The following is a 22,420-nucleotide window of genomic DNA, read 5'->3' as shown; positions in this document are numbered from 1 at the left end:
TATTATCAGTGAGTTACAACATTTCTGTAAATTCAACAGAACCTTTGCAAAATCACAAATACCCCCAGTACTTTTCTAACTTTGCAACAATCAACTCTATTGTTTTTCTTCTGAAGTCTGACAGGCTCCAGTGTCCCTGATCTTATTGTCAGCATGAGCAATCAGATGTGGCTCCATCTACAGTCAGATGACAGCATTGGCTCACTAGGATTCAAAGCTGTTTATCAAGGTATGTTTCAGATTGAATTAATAAATGAAGTTATTTTGAGAAGATGCAAAAAACTAATACATCAGAAGTACTGCTGCTAAATATTCAGGATATATATAAAATCAGTGTGTGTGTATGTACAGGGCGGGGCATAACCTTTTCCTAGGGGGTCACAGCAACACTTGTAATAACAACACAAATAATTCATACACCATTCGAAAGCCCATCAAAAACTGAGTTTATTGACACGATTTAATAGTCAGTATGACCACCATTAGCCCTTCGAACAGCATTCAAACGAGGTGGATTGATAAACGTCGCTCCAGCATCGCGAGCCTCTCGAAAGGCAATGCATTTTATTCTGTCAATGATCCTTTGTTCTTCCGAATCGAATTTTCCAGCCATTCTTAAAGCAAATTTAACATTTAATAGCTCATTCAATTCAGTTTTTTATGGGCTTTAAAATGAGGTGTCGCGGAAGTTGTAAACTGCTGTCGATCTTGCTGTGACCCCCTAGGAAAAGGTTATGCCCCACCCTGTATGTATGTGTATGTATGTGTGTGTGTGTATGCATGTATGTATATATATATATATATATATATATATATATATATATATATATATATATATATATATATATATATGTGTGTGTGTGTGTGTGTGTGTGTGTGTGTGTGTGTGTGTGTGTATGTGTGTGTGTAAGAGCCAAGGTGGCGCAGTGGTTAAATGCAGCACTGCAGGCTACTGCTAGATCAGCAGTTCAGCGGTTCAAATCTCACCGGCTCAGGGTTGACTCAGCCTTCCATCCTTCCGAGGTGGGTAAAATGAGGACCCAGATGGTTGGGGGCAATATGCTGACTCTCTGTAAACCGCTTAGAGAGGCCTGAAAGGCCTATGAAGCGGTATATAAGTCTACTGCTATTGCTATTGCTATATATCTATATTTATATCTATATCTATAACTATCTCTCTATACACACACACACACACACACAGAGTATGTATATATGTATTTGCATCAATATGTCATTTACATACACCCACACAGATCTATGTTCAAGTGATACAAGTTTCCAGTTACTGCCAACATATCACAAGGAAGAGGAGAAAAAGAAAATATTATAAACTAATTACGCAGCAAACAGAATGATTTGCTTCTACGTTATTTTTTCCTTCAACCTCAGTGCCACTCATTTCTGAAAACTCCAAGCTGCTTACAATTAAAAATGATTTTAAAGGGGTCACTGTGAGGAAAAAAAGCAATGGTATTAATGAATTCAGTATCTTTGCTAGCACATGCCACCTCTGTGCATGCACAAGACCTTCCCTGCCTGCAAAAGTAAGCAAACAGCGAAGGGAGGGGGAATCCTGCTTTCTAGCTAATATAAATCGTGCATCACAGCTGATCGTCGTACTAGTTCACCTGAACCAGTAGCATTTGTTTTACTACTGGTTTGGGCAAACGGATAGCATTTTTACTACCGGTTCTGGTGAACTGGACTGAACTGGTAGCATTTCACCCCTGGGCTAAAGCCATGTGGAGCTTTAATGGGGATAGACAGTATCTTGAATTGCACCAGGAAGCTGAGTTACAATCAGTTCAGCTCCATGTCAGTAAAGTGAATGGCCTTTGGCCGTGTAAAGTCTTCCTGTGAGGTGACAAGGGCATGAGTGACTAAGAGCAATAGCAATAGCCATAGCAGTTAGACTTATATACCGCTTCATAGGGATTTCAGCCCTCTCTAAGCGGTTTACAGAGTCAGCATATCGCCCCCACAGTCTGGGTCCTCATTTCACCCACCTCGGAAGGATGGAAGGCCGAGTCAACCTTGAGCCAGTGAGATTAGAACCGCTGAACTGCAGATAACAGTCAGCTGAAGTAGCCTGCAGTGCTGCATTTAACCATTGCGCCACCTCGGCTCATAGAGCAAACTCTATGTTCATGAATTGGCCCAAATTAGAATCCCAGGTGTCATTATATAAAGACCCGCTTGGCCATAACTTCAGCTCTGACTCTGCATCCAGATCGTAAATCAGATACATATAGGGGAATGTAGCTTCAGCAAATACCCCAAGTATACTATCTTTTGCTCATTAAATCCATAAAGTTCTATCCTGCTACAATTCAATCTGAGACTGTTTCTCGTCATCCAGACTCTACAAGGTTCTGTTCATTGGGTCAGCATTTCTGCCCAGCTTAGACATAAAGCTGGGTATTAACAGATGACTTCTCCAGTGGTTTCATGTCAATAAAACATCAGGAGCAACAGGAGCAAGGATTATGGCACCCCATAAATTCCCTATGGATTGGCCCTCTCACTATCACCAACTAGATGAAATCTTCAGGAAGGGGGACTACCACTGCAAAGTAGGACACCCCCTTTCTTTGAAGAAAGACACCACGGTTGATGCTTTCAAAAGCCATTAAAAGATCAAGTAGGAGATTTGGTCCCATATCCAGGCCTGACCAGAGACACCCAGAATAATCTGTTTCCTCCAAGACTCTTTCTAATTGTAACCCAACATTGTTGTCCCTTTTCATTGGAGATTAGTGAGTAGCTAATCTAAACCAAATAGGTTGAGCAATGCTTCTTGAGGAGGTGAGGCATTTCTTTCAAGACAGGACTAATTGGCCAATGGAAAGGTTTCACAGTCTCTGAGGGCTCCAGCCTAGATGAGAAGGCAAGGGGAAAAACTTTCACTATTTTAAGTATTAGTTTTGTACTCACTGATATTAAACACATCTGCTTTACTATGGACAATTGTTAACTATAGGTTATTACAAGGTTATACAGTGTGTTGTTGTTTTTTCTTCCATGCAGGATTGTCATAGCAACAAAGGAGCTTTCTTTCCCATATAAATGGATTGGTTCAGGCTGGGTATTTAGCTGGAGAAATTTGTAATAACTGCATTCATTTTCTGTGGTTTCAAAAGCAGAATGTATTTTCTGAGCTATTCTCTCCAAACCTACCCCTCCTTCTCCTCCTCCCCTTCTATTTTTATTTTCATATCTTGGTATTATGGGAAGGAATTGAATATTGTTTCAACTATAAGAGAAGATGATTCCAGCAGGCTTCATTCCTTTAAGTCAAATATTTGAATATCAAAGCAATTCACTTCTGTTAGGCATCTTTATAAGAGATTGTAAAACCTATATATTTATTTTAAGTGGACCTATAAGATAAACCTATGGGTGTGTCATTCTGAAGAATTCATAATGAATGCAATTCTATTAAAAGAAAAACTTCCAAAGGCCATCCAGCCTATGAAATGTTTTTTTTTTCTTTTTCCAGTACAAACAGCAGTTTCAAAGAGCCAATTTGAAACTTGGCAAGACAGCAGAAAGTGTTAAATTCCCTCTCCATACTTAATGTATTCCCAGTAATTATTGCCCACAGCTGATTAAAATCTATCTGTGTAGGTATAGATAAAGATGTCCTTGAGTTAAATTCAACTATTGGTGATTGCATCTATTTCTTTTACTTGACAGTGTTGTAGAAATGGTTTGTTCCTGCTTTCTCCCAATGGAGTGCATGTTAAATGCAACAATGCATTTATCTAATTAAAATAGCAATAACAACCACAACCTCACCACCATTCTCTCCCAGTTACAATTTACTACTTCTAGGTTACAAAAAGAACTAAAAATAAATATTTTATTCATTTTGTCAAAAAAAAAAATGGCCAACTATGATTGACAATTCCACTCAGACGTTTCCCTGGAATTCCTGTTCAAAACATGACAGAATTCTAAACCAGGAAACATGATTGTTTGAGTCAAGGTTATGAAATGAAAAGGTAAACTTGGAAAGTATGAAATATTTGGTTTCCATCTTTCGAAAGTGAATTATATCACACTAAATACATTCTGCAATCATATAGAAGCTCTCCATGAAAAGAAACTACAGAGCCTCAGACTATAGCCATTTCTGTGGCTATTGATGAAAACTGTTCTATTAACTGTATTATTCAGATAACACTTTTCTGTGCATGGAATCACTTGATAAAAATAATATTTTTTTAAGCACTAAGCCTTGTATTGGCTTGCTATTATTTATTTTTTTAAATTTGAGCCACGAGGTTTAAAGCCGAATTCAGCAATTGATGTATAAGGTGTTTCCTGTTTTGTTTTGAAACAGTATTTTTAATCAGTATTGGCCTTGATAATCGGTGGAAATCAGCCCCCCCTCTTTGTGTTCTGTGTTTGTGTGTGTGTGTGTGTGTGTGTGTGTGTGTGTGTGTGAGAGAGAGAGAGAGAGAGAGAGAGAGAGAGAAATGTCTGCTATACATCCTTTATCTGTTGCTGATGTAAAAGATAATGAATTAGGCATAGTTATATAAAGCCTGGGATTATGAAGCTGTACACCATATTAACATTTCATAAATTATCAGAGGAGGGGGGAGGGAAGCTTTTTCTTCTTCCAGTACGCACAAACAAGCTTTCCATAAACTGTAACACAATATTTGCATCTGAGAAAAAGCAAAAAATATATTATGTGATAGAATTCCGGGGCTCTTTTGTCAATAGAAGCCTTTTTTGAACTGTCGAATTCTAATTCTATGGCACCTGATGATAAAATGTATTTCTGTAAATCATATTTTGTATAATTTGCCATAGCTATTTAAGTAGCAGCAGGGAGTAAATTAAAGTAGATTTCCTCCGTGCTGTGTTGCTGGATCACAAAAAAAATGAGGCTATTTTTAGAGGCACATTGAACATAGGCTTTGCGTAAGATGGCTCATGCTTGCAACATTTGCACACAAATTCATCTTTGACACCAGAATGAGTTTTATTATATTTAGCACAATCAATTTCCCAGATTGTAATAAGAATGATCAGAAAGCAATTTCTTCTTATCTGGAAAAAAAATATGTTAAGATTTTTAAGCTCTATTTCTAGAAGCTCTGAAAAAAATTCAGAACAACAATATTATGTGATAAATGGTGTACTGCTACATTGTACAATGAAGGAAAAGTTAGAAAACTGATGTGAACATTTATTTGGTAATTAAAAGGTTATTTTCTGCCTATTTTAGCCTATTATAACCAAGTATTCGTTTCATTATGGTTGTTTTCTTTTAATAATATTGATCTGGAAATTGAACTAATGAGAAGGAGGATTTAGAGATTTTTAGATCAGACCACGGTTTAATTTATTTAATCAATGCATTTTTAAAATTCTATTAATGAATTGCTGGGGGAAATAAAAATTAAAGTCATAATTGATTTTATTTTATTATATTTATATGCCGCCCTTTTCCCCCGAAGGGGACTCAGGGCGGCTCACAAATGATAATGATAAATGCTCCAACCCAAGGAATATTTTCATTGTACTATGGTTTTATATAGCCATGTCCAGCAAATCTTTGCAAAGTATAATAATGTAATAGCAAAGTAGATACAACATAATCTTGCTTAAAATTAAGAAAAAAAACTAGTAATAGATGAAATACCTCAAAATAATATTTCTAATTTTTATGATACTTAAAATATGCTGGAATCAAAATTAGTTTTATGTTGCTGTTATTCAACTACATTTTTTTCTACGAATGTATGGTATAAATCAGTTACGTGGAAAAAGTCACATGTACAATATTTTAGCTTCTATTTCTTTTGTGGCAGAGAATAGTATAATTCAAAGACGAGTGAATAATGTTTTTGGATCAAGAGCCGCATAAACATTTGTGCAATGTGTGACAGCCACAATAGTACTGTAGAACAGTAAATGTCTGAATGTCCAAACTGAGGGAAATGGGTATTGCATATTCATGTGTGAACACAAAAACACCTCCATTAATGGGTCTTTGTAGAGTTGGAAGCATATACATTTACTCCCAGCATAGCCATGTTTTTAACCATGATGAAATTTCTTCCCCTTAAAAAATATAAGTTGAAGAGTTGAAAATCACTTCTGATTGACCAGTTATGTGCCATAATCATACATAGTTTTATTCCCCTCTAGAAAAATCTGCCCTCAACCTGATCTTTCAGGTCTTCCAACAGTACATCCACCTCACTTTTATTGAGTTCCTCCACCTTTTCTGGGCTGGCACTGCTGGATGCCAGCCAATCCACTGATAAATAAATTCAGGCAGAACTTATAGAAGCTATGCCCTTTTTAAAAAACCTATAACTAAAGATGGCAACTGCAAATAGTCAATACAATACAATAGCAGAGTTGGAAGGGACCTTGGAGGTCTTCTAGTCCAACCCCCTGCCTAGGCAGGAAACCCTATACCGTTTCAGACAAATGGCTATCCAACATCTTCTTAAAGACTTCCAGTGTTGGGGCATTCACAACTTCTGGAGGCAACTTCTGTTCCACTGATTAATTGTTCTAACTGTCAGGAAATTTGTCCTCAGTTCTAAGTTGCTTCTCTCCTTGATTAGTTTGCACCCATTGCTTCTTGTTCTACCCTCAGGTGTCTTGGAGAATAGTTTGACTCCCTCTTCTTTGTGGCAACCCCTGAGATATAGGGAGTCAAGGGTTGGCATGTTGAGAACAAGCATCCGATTTAACAAATGACAAATTCAAGGGAAAACATGAGAGACGCAGTGAGGCACAATCCAGAGTTCAAAGCCCAGCATGACAAGGTTAAGAATCCCAAAAGTGAAGCTTGAAAAATTGTTCCCAGTGCTTTTTGTGAGAGGAGGAAGCCAATAAATGAACCAGACTGAGATAGCACTGGAGATGCGCAGTTGGTGTACATTACTCATTGGAATCTATTCTTCTAACAGCCTCCTTTACTAATGGGGGATCCAATTTGGGACGACTGCTGTTAAAACTTTGTATAAGATAGCAAAGTCAGGAATGTTTGGTAGAGGAGGAGTGATGACATTATTCAAGATCAGGACAAAAGGGATAATTGTCTCAAATATTTTAAAAAATCACTTTGCTAGAAGATGAAGTTAAATCAACGCTCCATGCATTATCAAGTTGGAAAATTGCAGGAATTGACGGAATTTGTAGAAATAAGACAAGCAACAGAAGCAGTAGTACTACAGGTCCTAAGCGAAGCATGCCATCAGATCTGAAAAGAACACAGATCAGAAAGATCCAAAGAAGTCTCCAAAGAAAAGAGATTTAACAGAATTTGTAGATTATCATACAATGTCTTCAATTTATCATACTGCCAAAGTAAAGCTTAGGGGTTCCACCACAAAACCGCGCTCGACTAAACCGCGTCCGACTAAACCCCATAGCTGACGTCATCAACAGGGCGACAACAGCGCGGAGACAGAAGCACGCTGTAAACCCTAAACCTAAAATTAACCCCTAAACCTAACCCCCCCTAAACCTAATCCTAAACCTAACCCTAAACCTAACCCTTAACCTAACCCTAAACCTAACCCTTAACCTAACCCTAAACCTAATCCTAACCCTTAACCTAACCCTAAACCTAACCCTAACCCTTAACCTAACCCTAAACCTAACCCTAACCCTAACCCTTAACCTAACCCTAAACCTAACCCTAAAGCTAACCCTAAACCTAACCTTTACCTTAAGTTGAATCGGCTTGCTTTCAAAATGCTATTTAAAGCGCCCTTCTTTCTCCGAGCTGGCTGTTGTCGCCCTGTTGATGACGTCAGCGACGTGGTTTAATCAGCTGTGGCTTAGTCGAGCACAGTTTTGACGGGTCACGAAGCTTAGGACCTTCCAATATAGATTAAAATCCCTATATTTAGGAAAGAGATGCCAGGTGCTTGCGTTGATTTTAGAAAGATCCATGGAACAAGTAATATTGCTGATACACCCAGGATAATTGAGGAAGTCAAAAAAAAAAAAAATGCCAAAGAGAAGTTAATGTGTGTACTATTAATTTTACACAGACCTTCAGTAATATCAAATCACGTCAAGCATAAAATGTCCTTAGGAAACTATCAATCCCAGAGCCTCACATTGTCTTCATGCTCTGAACAGAACATGATGAAGGCGGACTCCAAGATAGCAAAGGAGCGAAAGCCTTTTTTCATTTAGTCTAAATATATGCTAAATATATCCCGAGAAGCTGGATTGGAAAAAGCCGAGTGTGGTTTAAAGTTGGAGGGAAATTATCCATAAGCTGCACCATGTTGATGATTATCCTTGGATAGCTGAAAATGCAAATGATTTACAATTCTAATAATGAAAGCCAAGAAGCACAGTGGGGAAAAAAATCGCCCTAAGACTTAAATATGCAAAACACAAAACTAATAACAAACACAGTAGCCAGCTGTAAAATTAACAATGAAAATGTGGAAGTGGTAGGTAGGATTTTTTTTTTAAGGATTGACAATAAACAGTAAAGGAACAAGCAATCAAGAAATATATCACAGATTTGTACAGTAACTAATAATGGTTACTGATAATGATATTTAGACACCATGACTTGTCTATAACTAAAAATATCAGAAATATGCAGGCACTGATTTCCCCTATAACACTCTATGGAAAACTCAAACATTAAAGAAGTAGTCTAGGAAGTTTATGGAAGCTTTTGAACTTTTGGTATTAGACAAGATTCTTGACAATTCCATGAATGAACAATAAAATAAACAAATGGCTCGCAGAACAAATCAATGCAGAGTTTTCATTTGAAGTAAATGAGCTTTCTCATTTATACACCTAATTCAAAGCCGTGAGATGTTTAACATGATGTCTAAGTCTTTGGATACAAGATGGGCAGCCAATAAATTTTCCAAATAAATAAATAAAATAAAAATATATTAGATAGAAGGAAAGATAATAAGAATATAACTAGTACCAAGGCAGAAGGACTTACTTGCAGTGGTGAGGAGTGTAATGTTGAAAGACTCAAGAGTGCCAGATTGTGGTTAGATAATCCTGGAGAAGTTTTGCTAAATAACACCATTGGCATTGACAAAATCCACAAAGGTCAGTTGCAAAAGGCAGCTTCACTTGGAACAGCTTAAATCCTTCAAACACTATGAAACAACTTCTACCTATCCCAGGACCTTGGGAAGTACTTGATAGGTGGATAAAAATGCCAAATCCAATCTAAACATCTGGCTAACTGTGAGATGAACAATGATTGCTAATGTAAGCTTGTCAGATAACTAGCTTAAACTTTCTGGAAAATGATGAGACCATAGCAATCAGTGTGTAATCAGAAGATCAGATACTTAAATAGTTAAAATATAAATTGCAGCGTTCTCATTGCCATTTCATTTTATAAAAGATTTTGAGAGACTTCGTATAGATTTGATCACTGACATTTCATCTATGCTTCATTTTAGATGTTAGTCTTTACGGTTTCTTTTTTTGTTACAGTCTAAAATGCTGTTTTACCCATCACTTCAACCAGGTTAATTGCTTGACATCAAGGCAATTTAATTTTAGTCCATTGGACATGAAGTAAACTGCTAATTAAAATTTAATTAAAAGTATGTGTATTTCTGTAAGATGATATAAATAGGTTGTCAGTTCAACAGTTCGCAAGAAAGAAGGGAATGAATTATTGTTACAAATTAGCTTCTTGTCCTAGTGTTGTTGTTGTTGTTGTTGTTTTTGCAAAGGATGAGAAAAACTTGTGGTTGGTTACTACACACTTCAAGCACAGAGGAAATTTTGATGTCTTATACTAGTATTAGAACACAGGTGATGATAGTCGCAGCAAGATTAACCTATAAAGAGCACTTCTGCCAGGTAAAAATCTGTAAAAAAATTACAAGTGCCATAATCTAATATCTGTGTTCCAATATCAGAGGAGCTTCCACAGGGTCAACCTGTTCTCTAAAGCACCTGACAGGACAAGAAGCAATAGATGGAAACTAATCAAGGAGATAAACAACCTAGAACTAAGGAGAAATTTCCTAAGAGTGAGAACAATTAATCAGTGGAACAACTTGCCTCCAGAAGTTTTGGGTGCTCCAACACCGGAGGTTTTCAGAAGAAATTGGACAGCCATTTGTCTGAAATGGTGTAGCAAAAGCACTTATATACCCCTTCAGAGTTCTTTGCAGTTGTCTCTAAGCAGTTTACAGAGTCAGCATATTTTCCCCAATCTGGGTCCTCATTTTACCACTCTGAGTCATCTTTGAGTCCTTGAGTCGGTGAGATTCGAACTGCTGGCAGTCAACAGAATTAGTTTGAAATACTGCATTCTAACCACTGTACCACCGCAGCTCTAGGGTTTCCTGCCTGAGCAGCAGTTGGACTAGAAGGCCTCCAAGGTCCCTGCCAACTCTGTTAGCCTTTTTTTTCTTCACTTCTAAGGAAAGACAGCTAAATCACTAATCAAATATAATTCCCAAGTCTTGAATAGCAATAGCAATAGCAGTTAGACTTATATACCGCTTCATAGGGCTTTCAGCCCTCTCTGAGCAGTTTACAGAGTCAGCATATCGCCCCCAACAACAATCCGGGTCCTCATTTCACCCACCTCGGAAGGATGGAAGGCTGAGTTAACCTTGAGCCGGTGAGATTTGAACCGCCGAACTGCAGATAGCAGTCAGCTGAAGTGGCCTGCAGTACTGCACCCTAACCACTGCGCCACCTCGGCTCCCTGAAGTTAAATGGCCTGTGCCAGAAATTGCAAATGGGGAGGTTCTATACAAAGGATTCATGGAAGCTGTAAATTTGGCCACAATTTGGAATGTAAGAGTTTGGAGATGGTGTAGGGGTACTTCTTTTAATAGCTGAAGTTCCATGTACGGAAAAAAAATTACTTCATCCCAAGCCAGGTTCAAACAATATAGGACAATAAAGGTAGAGCTCTTACCTTACAATCAGGAGGTTGTGAGTTCGATCCTGCTTGGGCAGGGGGTTGGACTAGATAATCTGCAAGGTCCCTTCCAACTCTGTTAATCTGTTACTTGATGGCAAAAATAGAGTTTATTTAACAGTGAAAGGAAGAGTTTAGCAATCAATGATGCCATGTGTTTTTAAAAGACAGGATCGGTAGTATTGATAGGAAAGTCTAGTCTTTGTTTAGGAAGCGTGTGAAGACGTCTGCCAATGTGTTTGCCTCGGGGGATTGAGTTGGGTCCAGAATAATATTTTCTCCAGGGTAAGATGAGCTTTGGCCCCTTGTGTGTCCAGGTGTTGGCCTTTGGGTGATGGATCTGGTGTTGGGAGAATATCATTGTGTGGATAAAGGATTTCTATATCTTAAGGGGATGTCTGTATATGCCAATTCCCTAGCGGGACAGGTGTTTAGTCAGTTTTACCATAGAAACGGGCAGAAACTCTTAAGCAATATTTGTTTTATTGTTTAGGGTTCACCAATAGGTTAGGCCCAGTACCCAGCATTGGTGTGTGGTGTGGATGACAAGGGTGGCAAGAGTTATTTCCTTCTGACAAAGGCAAATCCAAGATATTGGAATAAAATTGAATGTAGTCTTGTACCATTCCAAGGATCTCAGAGAAACAGAACTGCTCACAATCAGGAACTGAGCTCTGAAATTAAAAACAGAACTCTGACTTCTAAGCCCTTTTTCAATAGTCCAGATTCAAGCAAGTCTCTCTTTATTTTCAGTGGGACATGGTGGCACAGTGGCTAAAATGCTGAGCTTTATGATCAGAAAGGTCAGCATTCAGCGGTTCAAATCCCTAGCACTGCATAACAGAGTGAGCTCCCGTTACTTGTCCCAGCTTCTGCCAACCTAGCAGTTCGAAAGCACAAAAAAAATGCAAATAGAAAAATAGGGACCACTTTGGTGGGAAGGTAACAGCGTCCCGTGCATCTTCGGCATTTAGTCATGCTGGCCACATGACCATGGAGATGTCTTCGAACAGTGTTGGCTCTTCGTCTTTGAAATGGAGATGAGTACTGCTCCCTAGAGTTGGGAACGACTAGTACATATGTGCAAAGGGAACTTTCACCTTTACCTTTTACTCTTCATTTTGGAGACTCTCATTAAAACTCTTTGTTCTACTCTGACGGTCTTCCACTGCAGAGGATCTGGTCCAGTAAGCTCCTCCATCAGCTGACTTGGACTGCTGCTTCTGTATCCAGTAAGAGATTACCTATTACTGCTCCAGAACAGAGCAGGGTTATTTTCCAGTAAGTTCTGCTCTTTCAGGATTTCATCTATAGAAGAGTCCTCTGGCTCTTGAGTTGCAAGGTCAGAAGTCCTTAAGCTCTCTGCCTCCAATTCAGTCTCACTCCCCAGACTGGGCCCTAGCACTAAACAGCCAGCAACGGATTTGTTTGAGCTGTTTTTTAAGTCTTCCCAGGAGCCAGGCTGTGTTTAGTAAGACAGACAGTGCACCTTCTCCAAGATTACGAAGTGTAAATGTTCCGGGTCTCTGATAAAATTCAATTACGTAGAGACTTCGGTGTACACCTAAAAGCGTGTTGTATTATTTTTATTTGGCTTGTGCACAAAACCTTTCCCCCCATTCCTTTTGCAAGAGTTTCCCCCTTAGGCTGAGTCTTAGTTGTTTACACTTGCTTTTTTTTCTTGGCTATTGTGTATTTTCAAACAAAATAAAGAGTATTTTAAACAAACATTTTTGGTGTCCCTTTACAACTCCCTTTACCATGTAATCTGGTAAAATGCTTCTGTAGATTGACTGTCAGTTACTGGGCTTCTAATGCTTTTGTGTTTTTAGTTAACAGTTTACGGTTGTTGTTTTTTAACCATTTTTCTGTATTCAGTGGTTTGTTGGTTTTTTTTAGAATTTTACAATATTGCATGGCTCTAAATCTAAAGGGAAGGCATTGTTTATTTATTAATTTCAGGGGAAGTTCTGCTGGTTTTTGACAGATTCAGCATTCCCTTGCATGAGATATAAAAGGCACCGGGGTAATTAAAGCTGAAACGGCATGCCCCATGTTCTCTTTCTCTCTTTGCATATCAAACATGATTGCTGTTCTTAGGACACATTTATCTCACCAGAATTTGCCAAGAGAGCAATGGTGATCATTCAGATCTGTTATTGCATTTTTGTAACTGATTTTGAGTTCAATTACGGGCTTAGGAGTTCCCAGATTTTGTTTTTTTTGTTTTTGGAAATGGGCTTCCCTCTTTATGTTGGAGAGAAAAAACCAAATACAAGGGCTGATATATCAGAATGTTATCTGCCATCCTCTTTAGCAGAGGTCTCCAAACTTGGCAATTTGACGATTTGTGGACTTCAACTCTCAGAATTCCCCAGCCCTGTTTTTTAGCAACCCCTTCACCCCATATTTATAGAATATTCTTTGATAACGGCAGGAGTCGTTGGAGCTGCCACCAGACTCCAACAGCGAGGGGCCTTATGAGTCGGCCCTGGAGGATGTGGAGGACCCTGGACAGGGTTCCGACTCCGAGCAGGGCGCAGAGAGACTGGTTGGCCACCAGGTGGCGCCTAAGCCTTGGCTCAGAGGGGAGGAGACAAGAGAGAGCAATCCAGAAACCACCTGTGAGTTGTTCTGGGATGCACGCCGTCGAAGGGCTACTTGGCGTCAAGAACAACTACGTAATTACAGGAGGTAATTACGCTCAGCTGATGCTCATTAAGATCCTCTCCCGATTATAAAAGAGACTGCTTGGGCCACGCCCTTCTTGCAGAAGACTAACGAGAAACAAACTTGGCAGGCTGGATTGCTGCCAGAGTTTGTTTGCATTGCTGCCAAGGTTTGTAGGACTTGCTGCCAGAGTGCTTATCTCTTTGTTTATGTGGCTTGCAGCCAACGAGAGTCTGGACTGATTAAAAAACATTCTCCTTTATGTTGGTTTCAGCGTTCGTTCCTGGACGGAGGAGGGGGGTCAGAACAGATATCCATGACTGTTTTTTTCGCCCCTAATTGAAATACAAGTTGTTTGCAAAAGAAAATCTTCCATATTCATTTAATATACGGGGAAAATGTTTCATTTATTTATTTTTTGTTTTAATTTTGATCGGAGCTGTATAAAAAGTGTTTCAGAGAGCTAAAATTCTGGTGATACCTTCGATTGGGCACTACTACCGGTAGGAAAAAATGTATATTAATGTTATTTCTAATTTAATTCTTTGGAGAGGTCATTTTTTTTAAATTCCCTTTTTCCTCTAGCACATTTTCTTGAAAGTAATGCCAGTGACACCTCCTCAATACATTCCATCACAGTGCCAGACAAAAAAGGCAACTTTGTATGTGCCATTATAATAATCTACCTGACACATAATGAAGGTATAAGATGATCAAAACAATCTGGGTTTATCTACAGATGGGTAATTTTGTATTCAAGGTCCAGGTTTATTCTGATTTCCACATTTCTCAAGATCAGATCTATCTGACTCAGTGGATCTGATTGCCACACTATTCTGTTACTAGATGTAATAGATCTCACAGAAACTCTAGACTTGTTTTATTAAATTTGCAAATAGATACCCAAAATGCAACTTCTTCTATTTCTTTAGCTTATTTCCAAAGTGAGAAAAACCAACGGCAATTTAGTCACGAGACAGTCTCAGAGAAAATAAGGAAAGAATAGAAATAATTGAGATCAGCTTCCAAACTACTCTAAGTAAATTTCTTTCTCTAGCAGTGGGAGGAAAATGGGTTTTTTTTTCCCTTTAAAAAAGGTACAAAATACAAAAGGAAAAAAAAACATTCTTCATCTTGGAAGCTTTTTGAAGCATGACAGCTAGTTCCTAATTGTAAAAATCAAATATCACACTTCAAATAAGCAATGATTTTCTTTATACTATGTTCCCATTTTTTTTTTTGTCTCTTCAATTTTCGTTTCCAAATCCTGCTATTTTTTACTAGCCAGTCTTGACCAGTATTGATTAGTTGGTGAAACCAACATTGAATGAATTAACTAACCTAGATGAATGAATGATGATAGCTCTTTTAATTTTCTAGCTCAGTGCATATTAGGAACTTTGCTTTTCTTATGAAAATCAAAGGCAGCCATTAAAAGCTAACATAATTGAAGGTCAATTTAAGGCAATTTTGAATAGCTACTTGTTTCTTGTTAAAATAAGTTGGGCTCCCATCTGTACTTGCCCTGATTAAAAGTCTGTTGGAGAGCCGAGGTGGCGCAGTGGTTAGGGTGCAGTACTGCAGGCCACTTTAGCTGACTGTTATCTGCAGTTCAGCGGTTCTAATCTCACCGGCTCAAGGTTGACTCAGCCTTCCATCCTTCCGAGGTGGGTGAAATGAGGACCCAGACTGTGGGGGCGATATGCTTGCTCTGTAAACCGCTTAGAGAGGGCTGAAAGCCCTATGAAGCGGTATATAAGTCTAACTGCTATTGCTATTGTGGCAAAAAGAAGCACAGTACAGGTGGTCTTCTTGTTTCAGCAATTGAAACTGGGATTGTCATTGCTAAGCAAATGTGTCGTAAAGCACAACATTATGTAACCACATCACTTAGCAATGACAATCCTGGGACTGAAGGTTGCAGTTGTAAACCCAAGACATTCAGGTTGTTAACCAGAAAACAGAGTTTTCCTGCTGGTTTCCCACAAAGTCAATGGGGAAGCCAGAAGGAAGCCGAGGTGGCGCAGTGGTTAAATGCAGCACTGCAGGCTACTTCAGCTGACTGCAGTTCTGCAGTTCGGCTGTTCAAATCTCACCGGCTCAGGGTTGACTCAGCCTTCCATCCTTCCGAGGTGGGTAAAATGAGGACCCAGACTGTGGGGGCAATATGCTGACTCTGTAAACCGCTTAGAGAGGGCTGAAAGCTCTATGAAGCGGTATATAAGTCTAACTGCTATTGCTAACTGCTAAGGAAAGGTTGCAAGATGTTCTGATAAGTCCACCCGCTGCCTCTCTTCACCAGCAGAGTTTAAGGAGCATTGGAACGCCATTGGGGGTGCTTCAGGGAGGGGGGGAGAGCCTAGAAGTCCTAGCATAGGTTATGCATGAACTAAAGGCTGTGGGAAGCATGATATGAGTGAAGGGAGGTTGGGGGAGAAGGAGGACACCACACAAGTGAAGAGAGGCAGCGGGTGGACTTATCAGAACAACATTTCCTTCTGGCTTCCCCATTGACTTTGTGGGAAACCAGCAGGGAAGGTTGTGTATAGCGACCACAGAGGGTTCCAACCATCATCAGTGCAAGCTGGTTATCAAAAACCTAAATCATAATCAGGTGACCATGGCAATGATACAATTGCTGGAACTTTAAAGAGTGGTTGTAACTACCATTCATTCAGTGCCATCACAATGCCGAAAAGGAGGTTGGTAGCTAGGACTATCTGTATGCTCTTCTTGAAACACTTGATTAGAAAATACTTGGCATCTGACTGAAAAGCAGTATTGATAATCCCTCTTCGTGCTGCACTTGATTTACTAAATGGAACTGCGGGTGGTAATTTGAGGTGCTTCATCCATTTCATTGATAAGATTGAGTGGCACATTAATTTAAGGATCATGGCCTCTGATGAGGTGCAGATCAATTCTTCAGCAGGATCAATCCTGAGACGGTGGCATCTCAAAGTCCCACTGGCATGGGGGGAAAAAAATCTTTGACATATAAATGACTGAAACAGTTTTACTAAAATGAATGGGAAGAAATATACATAATATACTTATCATACTTTCTATAAGAATATTACCATTTGTAGTGAATTCAAGTTTGTGGACTGGAACATGCAATTTCCTGTGTATTCTGTGGGCCTTTCTTTTCTAAGTGGTCCTCTCTTAGAAATTGCTATTTCTAAGTCTGTAGGCAGAGTCTGTGAGCAGGTGGATGGATGGAAGGAGGAAGAAAGGAAGGGATTTTACTATATATAATATACTCAATGCCTCGCATTGGAAGGAAAGAAGATTCTATACACTGTTTTGTTTTTGTTTGGTTCTGAATTGGAAACTGTGTTTATTAGTGTATGGACGATATACATTCTCCCTACATAAACAGTATTCCAAAAATGGCAATACAAGTTTCATATTTTGTCTATCACCAAACAAGAGGTGGCGCAGTGGTTAGAGTGCAGTACTGCAGGCCACTTCAACTGACTGCTATCTGCAGTTCGGCGGTTCAAATCTCACCTGCTCAAGGTTGACTCAGCCTTCCATCCTTCCGAGGTGGGTGAAATGAGGACCCAGACTGTGGGGGCGATATGCTGACCCTGTAAACCGCTTAGAGAGGGCTGAAAGCCCTATGAAGCGCTATATAAGTCTAACTGCTATTGCTATTGCTAAGAAGACTGCTTCTTTAAAACACCCTAATTATTTTTTTTGAACTTGGGAGTTCATGATATTCATTATATAGAAAAAAATATACAAATCCTAGGACAGCAATGAACAGAATGTTTCTGAAATTAGGATTGGCTGTGGTGGAAACTGATGGAGACCATGTCATTTTACCATACTAAATGTTTCGTGTGAATGTGAGAGAACAGATTAGGGATTTTATAATTTGATATCTCTATCCTGGCGTTCTCCAGATGCTGTGGGGGCTGCAACGTTTTAGAATTTCCAGACAGATTGCTAAAAATTGATCTGTCAGAATGAAACATACAACGTAATTTTGCTACATGAGTAAATATTGAACTAGAGAAAGCTGTGATGGGTTATTTTTGATGTATAAGTATTATCATGGGTAGATACAGATACTTTTTTGTGTTGTTAGTACATTAGTGGCATATTAGAGAAAGACTATACCTCTCCCTTCTCAAATGTGTTCCCAGCTTGGAATAGGATTGACAATCTGAATGACTGTCAAAATACTATCAGATATTTTCAGTAATAACCCAGCCATCTCAATCTTCTTTAATATTATATAGTAAAATAAAATAAAATACCCTAGAGAAAGCCATGTTAATTCTTTATGACTGATTAGCATCTTCATGGTAATTGACACAATGAGAAGTGCTCTTAAAAGTCTTATTAGAGTTCTTGGGCTGCCTGAAAAATCAAAGTTTTAATCTCAACCCTTTTCAACACTTCATAAATAATGTGGACAAATTAAAAATTAAGCCTGAAAAAATGATACTAAATGACTTCTTAGAAGTAAGGGAGAGTAAATGGCTGGGGAAGTAAATGGAAATGGTAACTTTCCATGTGGATAAGAAATATACCCTGATTTTTTTTCAATTTGCAAAGAAAAGTATCATATGGATATTTCAATTCTAATAACATTGGAATTGTCAAGAAATGCTTCCCATTGGTCTTCAGCAAACATTTGTGTTGGTTTGCCATTCTTTGAAGAATGGAAATATTGCCAGATTATATTTGCCAAATAGTATTGCCAGTGGAAATTTACAATTCTCAGCCATGTGATTACAAAGCACTACTACTCAGCAGTTACAAATTAGATCTGATTAGATAGTTTCCTGTTATATACTGCAGGTGTTATTTTTTTTTTTTAGGTATGTTAAAATATCACCAATTATTGCTGTTCTCAATTAGCACTGTAGTTTTAACAATATTCTTATTTCTCATTTCATTGTTAGATATTGTATTTTTAGTATTTCACAGTCATTTAGCTCCATCTTTTACTCTTCCTCTCTCTCATGTACATAAACAAATTTACTGAAAATAATATGCTTGATGCGATGGGCTCTAATCCATGAAAATATATGCCATTACGAAGCTCATTTTGTTCAAATTTGGAATAAGCAGAGATAATTGCCCTGAATTTCAATTTTATTGTTTGGGTAAATTTTACAGAACAGATATTTTCTGGTATTCCAAACCAAGAGGAACAGTCCATTTAAAGAAGAAGTCTTCTCATTATGTGCCTGTGCAAAGCAGTCCTTTGTATCTGCTTTATTTTGCACAAAGTTTCTCGACACAGATCAAATAGCCCAAAACTTCTTTTTTTCTTCTTCTGACAACCATTGAAAGGACAGAAGATATTCCAGCAGCTGCAAAAACTAATGGAACTACCCCTTGATGCTCCAAGTGATGATAAAGATCTTCATAAAGGAAAAATAAATCAGTTATATATCTTAATGTGGGAAAAATATGGCATCCCAGCTGTTAGTTAGCACTTGTTCCTTTCTTAAAATTGTGCTAGTTTCAGGCTTCTTTGGGGGGGGGGGAAGTCACTGAATCATTAATGTTGTGTAGCAGTACATATATGGGAGATGTATATCTAACATAAAACCAGTGTACAGTGCATGATAATGATGCCATGGGGAATTGAGATCATCTATGCTATTTCTGCTCATTCAGTTTCCTTGAGAACTGAGGTGTAGATCCATGTGAAGTACAGCAATGAGATGGTTCAATCTTATGCCTGCAATTCAAGATTTTCTTATACTGTACAAACATTCTTCATGGAACAAGGATTTGTGATATCACTCGTTTACAGCTTCACCCCTTCATTCATTGGCATCCATCGGCCTCAAAAGACTATGCTATCATGATCTGGGAAGAGGTAAAGCTGGAGTGTCCTCTCCAGAGCACGAGGCCTGGTAGATTACCATGGAGGATAGACTGTTACCCAAGCAGCAGATCCCCCCCCCCTTTCCACACCCCTGAAATAGTCCAGTGGAATGGCAGAGCCAATACGTTTGGTTACAGCTTCACCCATTTATTGGATTAATATGTTGCATATCACCAAGGGGTTTTCTTTTGTGAGCTTTTTCTAAGATTGTTTACTGAGAAATAGAAGGCAGTGGTGTTTTGCAACCTTGGCAACTTTCAGTTGCGTGGAATTCAATCCCCAGAATTCCCCAGCCAGCATTCTGAGAGTTGAAGTCCACATATCAGAAAGTTGCCAAGTTGACTAACAGTAAAAAAAAAAAAAAAAAACAGTGTTTAATGACCGAGAGATTGATACTGTCAATGATAAAATATGATAAATATGATCTTTAGTCAGTAGAGTACATCAACTGAAGTGTTTTGCGCTATGCTGACATATTCTGGAGATCATTAAAAAGAACACTTTAATCTTTTGTGAGAAGGGCATGCCTTTACTCCTTGCAATAGCAATAGCAATAGCAGTTAGACTTATATACCACTTCATAGGGCTTCCAGCCCTCTCTAAGCGGTTTACAGAGTCAGCATATCGCCCCCAACAATCCGGGTCCTCATTTCACCCACCTCGGAAGGATGGAAGACTGAGTCAACCTTGAGCCGGTGAGATTAGAACCGCTGAACTGCAGATAACAGTCAGCTGAAGTGGCCTGCAGTACTGCACCCTTACCACTGCGCCACCTCGGCTCTTGCAACTTCCATGGATAAGATCCTGCAGTTTTCTTGGCAAGATTTCAGAAATGATTGGCTGTGGTTTGCCATGGATTAGGGCTGAGTGAAATGTGGACCTGAGGCCCCCCCAGTTGGCTTTGTCCCTCAGGCAGGACTAGACCTCAAGATCTCCCTGTTTCCACTTCAGCAAACTGTCTTAGGGTTGTGTTTTTATCTCGTGTCTGGAGTCTGAATAAAAGTTGAAGTTATAGCCAACAGCACAGAATTACTGGTTTTCATTTCATTTTTCATTTCATTTTCCCTTTATTTGTATGCCACCCTTTTCCCTGGGGGGACTCAGGGCGGCTCACAGTTCAAAAAAAGGGGGGGGGGAAAGGACAAACAATTTCTAACATAAAGACAATACATCATTATTAAAAACACAACAGTCACACAATTCGAGTGGGGTTGGAGTCTTTAACCCCAGGCCAGCCGGGATAGCCAGATTTTAAGGGCTTTGCGGAAGGCCTGGAGGGTGGTGAGGGTTTGAATCTCCACGGGGAGTTCGTTCCAGAGGGTCGGAGCAGCCACCGAGAAGGCTCTCCTCTGGGTAGTTGCCAGTCTACACTGGCTGGATGATGGAATTCGGAGGAGGCCTGATCTATGCGATCGTATCGGTCTAGTGGAGGTAATTGGCAGTAGGCGGTCCAGAAACTATTGGGTTTTGTATCTGCTCTAATTTTTAACTCTGGAGTGGGATTTTCCCAAAGGAACAAAAGAATAATTTCCAAGTCATAATGGAAGTTTGGAAGTTTGGAAGTTTATTGACATTTGTATGCCGCCCACTCCCTAGGGACTCTGGGCGGCTTACAGACAAACAAGGGAATATAAAAATTAAAAATAGAAATACAATTGTTTAAAATTACACAACATACCTACTGCTTATAGTTGGGCTGGATGCTAATCAACAGCCCCAGGCCTGCCAGAACAGCCAGGTCTTAGTAGCTTTACAGAAGGCCAAAAAGTAGTTAGGGTCCGGATCTCTACGGGGAGATCATTCCCTAGGGCCGGGGCAGCAACAGAGAAGGCCCTCCCCAGGGGGTCGCCAGCCGACATTGACCGGCCGATGGTACCCAGAGGAGGCCCAATCTGTGTGATCTTATCGGTCTTTAGGAGGTAAATGGCAGGAGGCGGTATCTCAGGTAGCCACGTCCTAAACCATGTAAGGCTTTAAAAGTAACGACTAGCACCTTGAAGCGTGTCCGGAGACCAATGAGAAGCCAGTGCAGCTCGTGGAGGATTAGGTTTAGGTTTAGGTAGTTTATTTATATGCCGCCCTTTTCCCTGGGGGGACTCAGGGCGGCTCACAGTTCAAAAGGAAGGGAGGACAAACAGATTAAACACATTAGACAGTACATCGTTAAAAGCACAACATTCATACAATTCGAAGTGGGGCAGCGAGTCTTTAGCCCCAGGCCTGTCGGGACAGCCAGGTTTTAAGGGCTATGTGGAAGGCCGGAAGGATAGTAAGGGTCTGGATCTCCACGAGGAGATCGTTCCATAGGGTTGGAGCTGCCACCGAGAAGGCTCTCCTCCGCGTGGTTGCCAGTCGACATTGACCGGCTGATGGAACTCGGAGGAGGCCTAATCTATGGGATCTAATAGGTCGAGTGGAGGTGATTGGCAGTAGGCAGTCTCTCAAGTACCCAGATCCACTACCATGAAGGGCTTTGTAGGTGACAAGTAGCACCTTGAAGCGTACCCGGAGATCGACAGGTAGCCAGTGCAGCTAAGGTGTAACATGGGTGTATCTAGTACACCCATTATCGCTCGCGCGGCTGCATTCTGGACCAACTGCAGTCTTCGAACACTCTTCAGGGGCAGCCCCATGTAGAGCGTGTTACAGTACTCATTACAGTAATAATGGAATCAAAGCTATTTGCCAGTTGTGGCCATCAGGTACCTTTGCCAACCTTGGATGGTGTTCCAGTTGCAGCTCTATCCTGAGTGGGAGACTCCGGCAACTATAACTGACCGCTTTATCATCCTAAAGCAGCGGTTAGCAACTATGGCTCTTTACAACCTGTGGACCTCAACTCCCACAATTCCTGAGTCAGCCATGTTGGCTCAGGAATCCTGGGAGTTGAAGTCCACAGGTCATAAGGGGGCCCTAGTTGCCCACCCCTGTCCAAAACTATATTATTACTTGTATAGCTT

At 39.7% G+C, this 22,420-nt stretch overlaps 1 protein-coding gene across 1 annotated transcript in view; it reads left to right on the top strand.

Annotated features, from left to right (window-relative positions):
- Positions 1-22,420, top strand: part of CSMD1 (CUB and Sushi multiple domains 1) — a 982,247-nt gene that overhangs the window by 718,100 nt on the left and 241,727 nt on the right. The window contains exon 12 of the mRNA XM_032215147.1: positions 117-229. Coding sequence (XP_032071038.1) covers positions 117-229 — 113 coding nt within the window. The remainder of the gene's footprint in view (positions 1-116; positions 230-22,420) is intronic.

Source organism: Thamnophis elegans, chromosome 4, assembly GCF_009769535.1.
Source record: "Thamnophis elegans isolate rThaEle1 chromosome 4, rThaEle1.pri, whole genome shotgun sequence".
NCBI lineage: Eukaryota > Metazoa > Chordata > Lepidosauria > Squamata > Colubridae > Thamnophis > Thamnophis elegans.
This window is presented reverse-complemented; position numbering and strand designations above follow the sequence as displayed.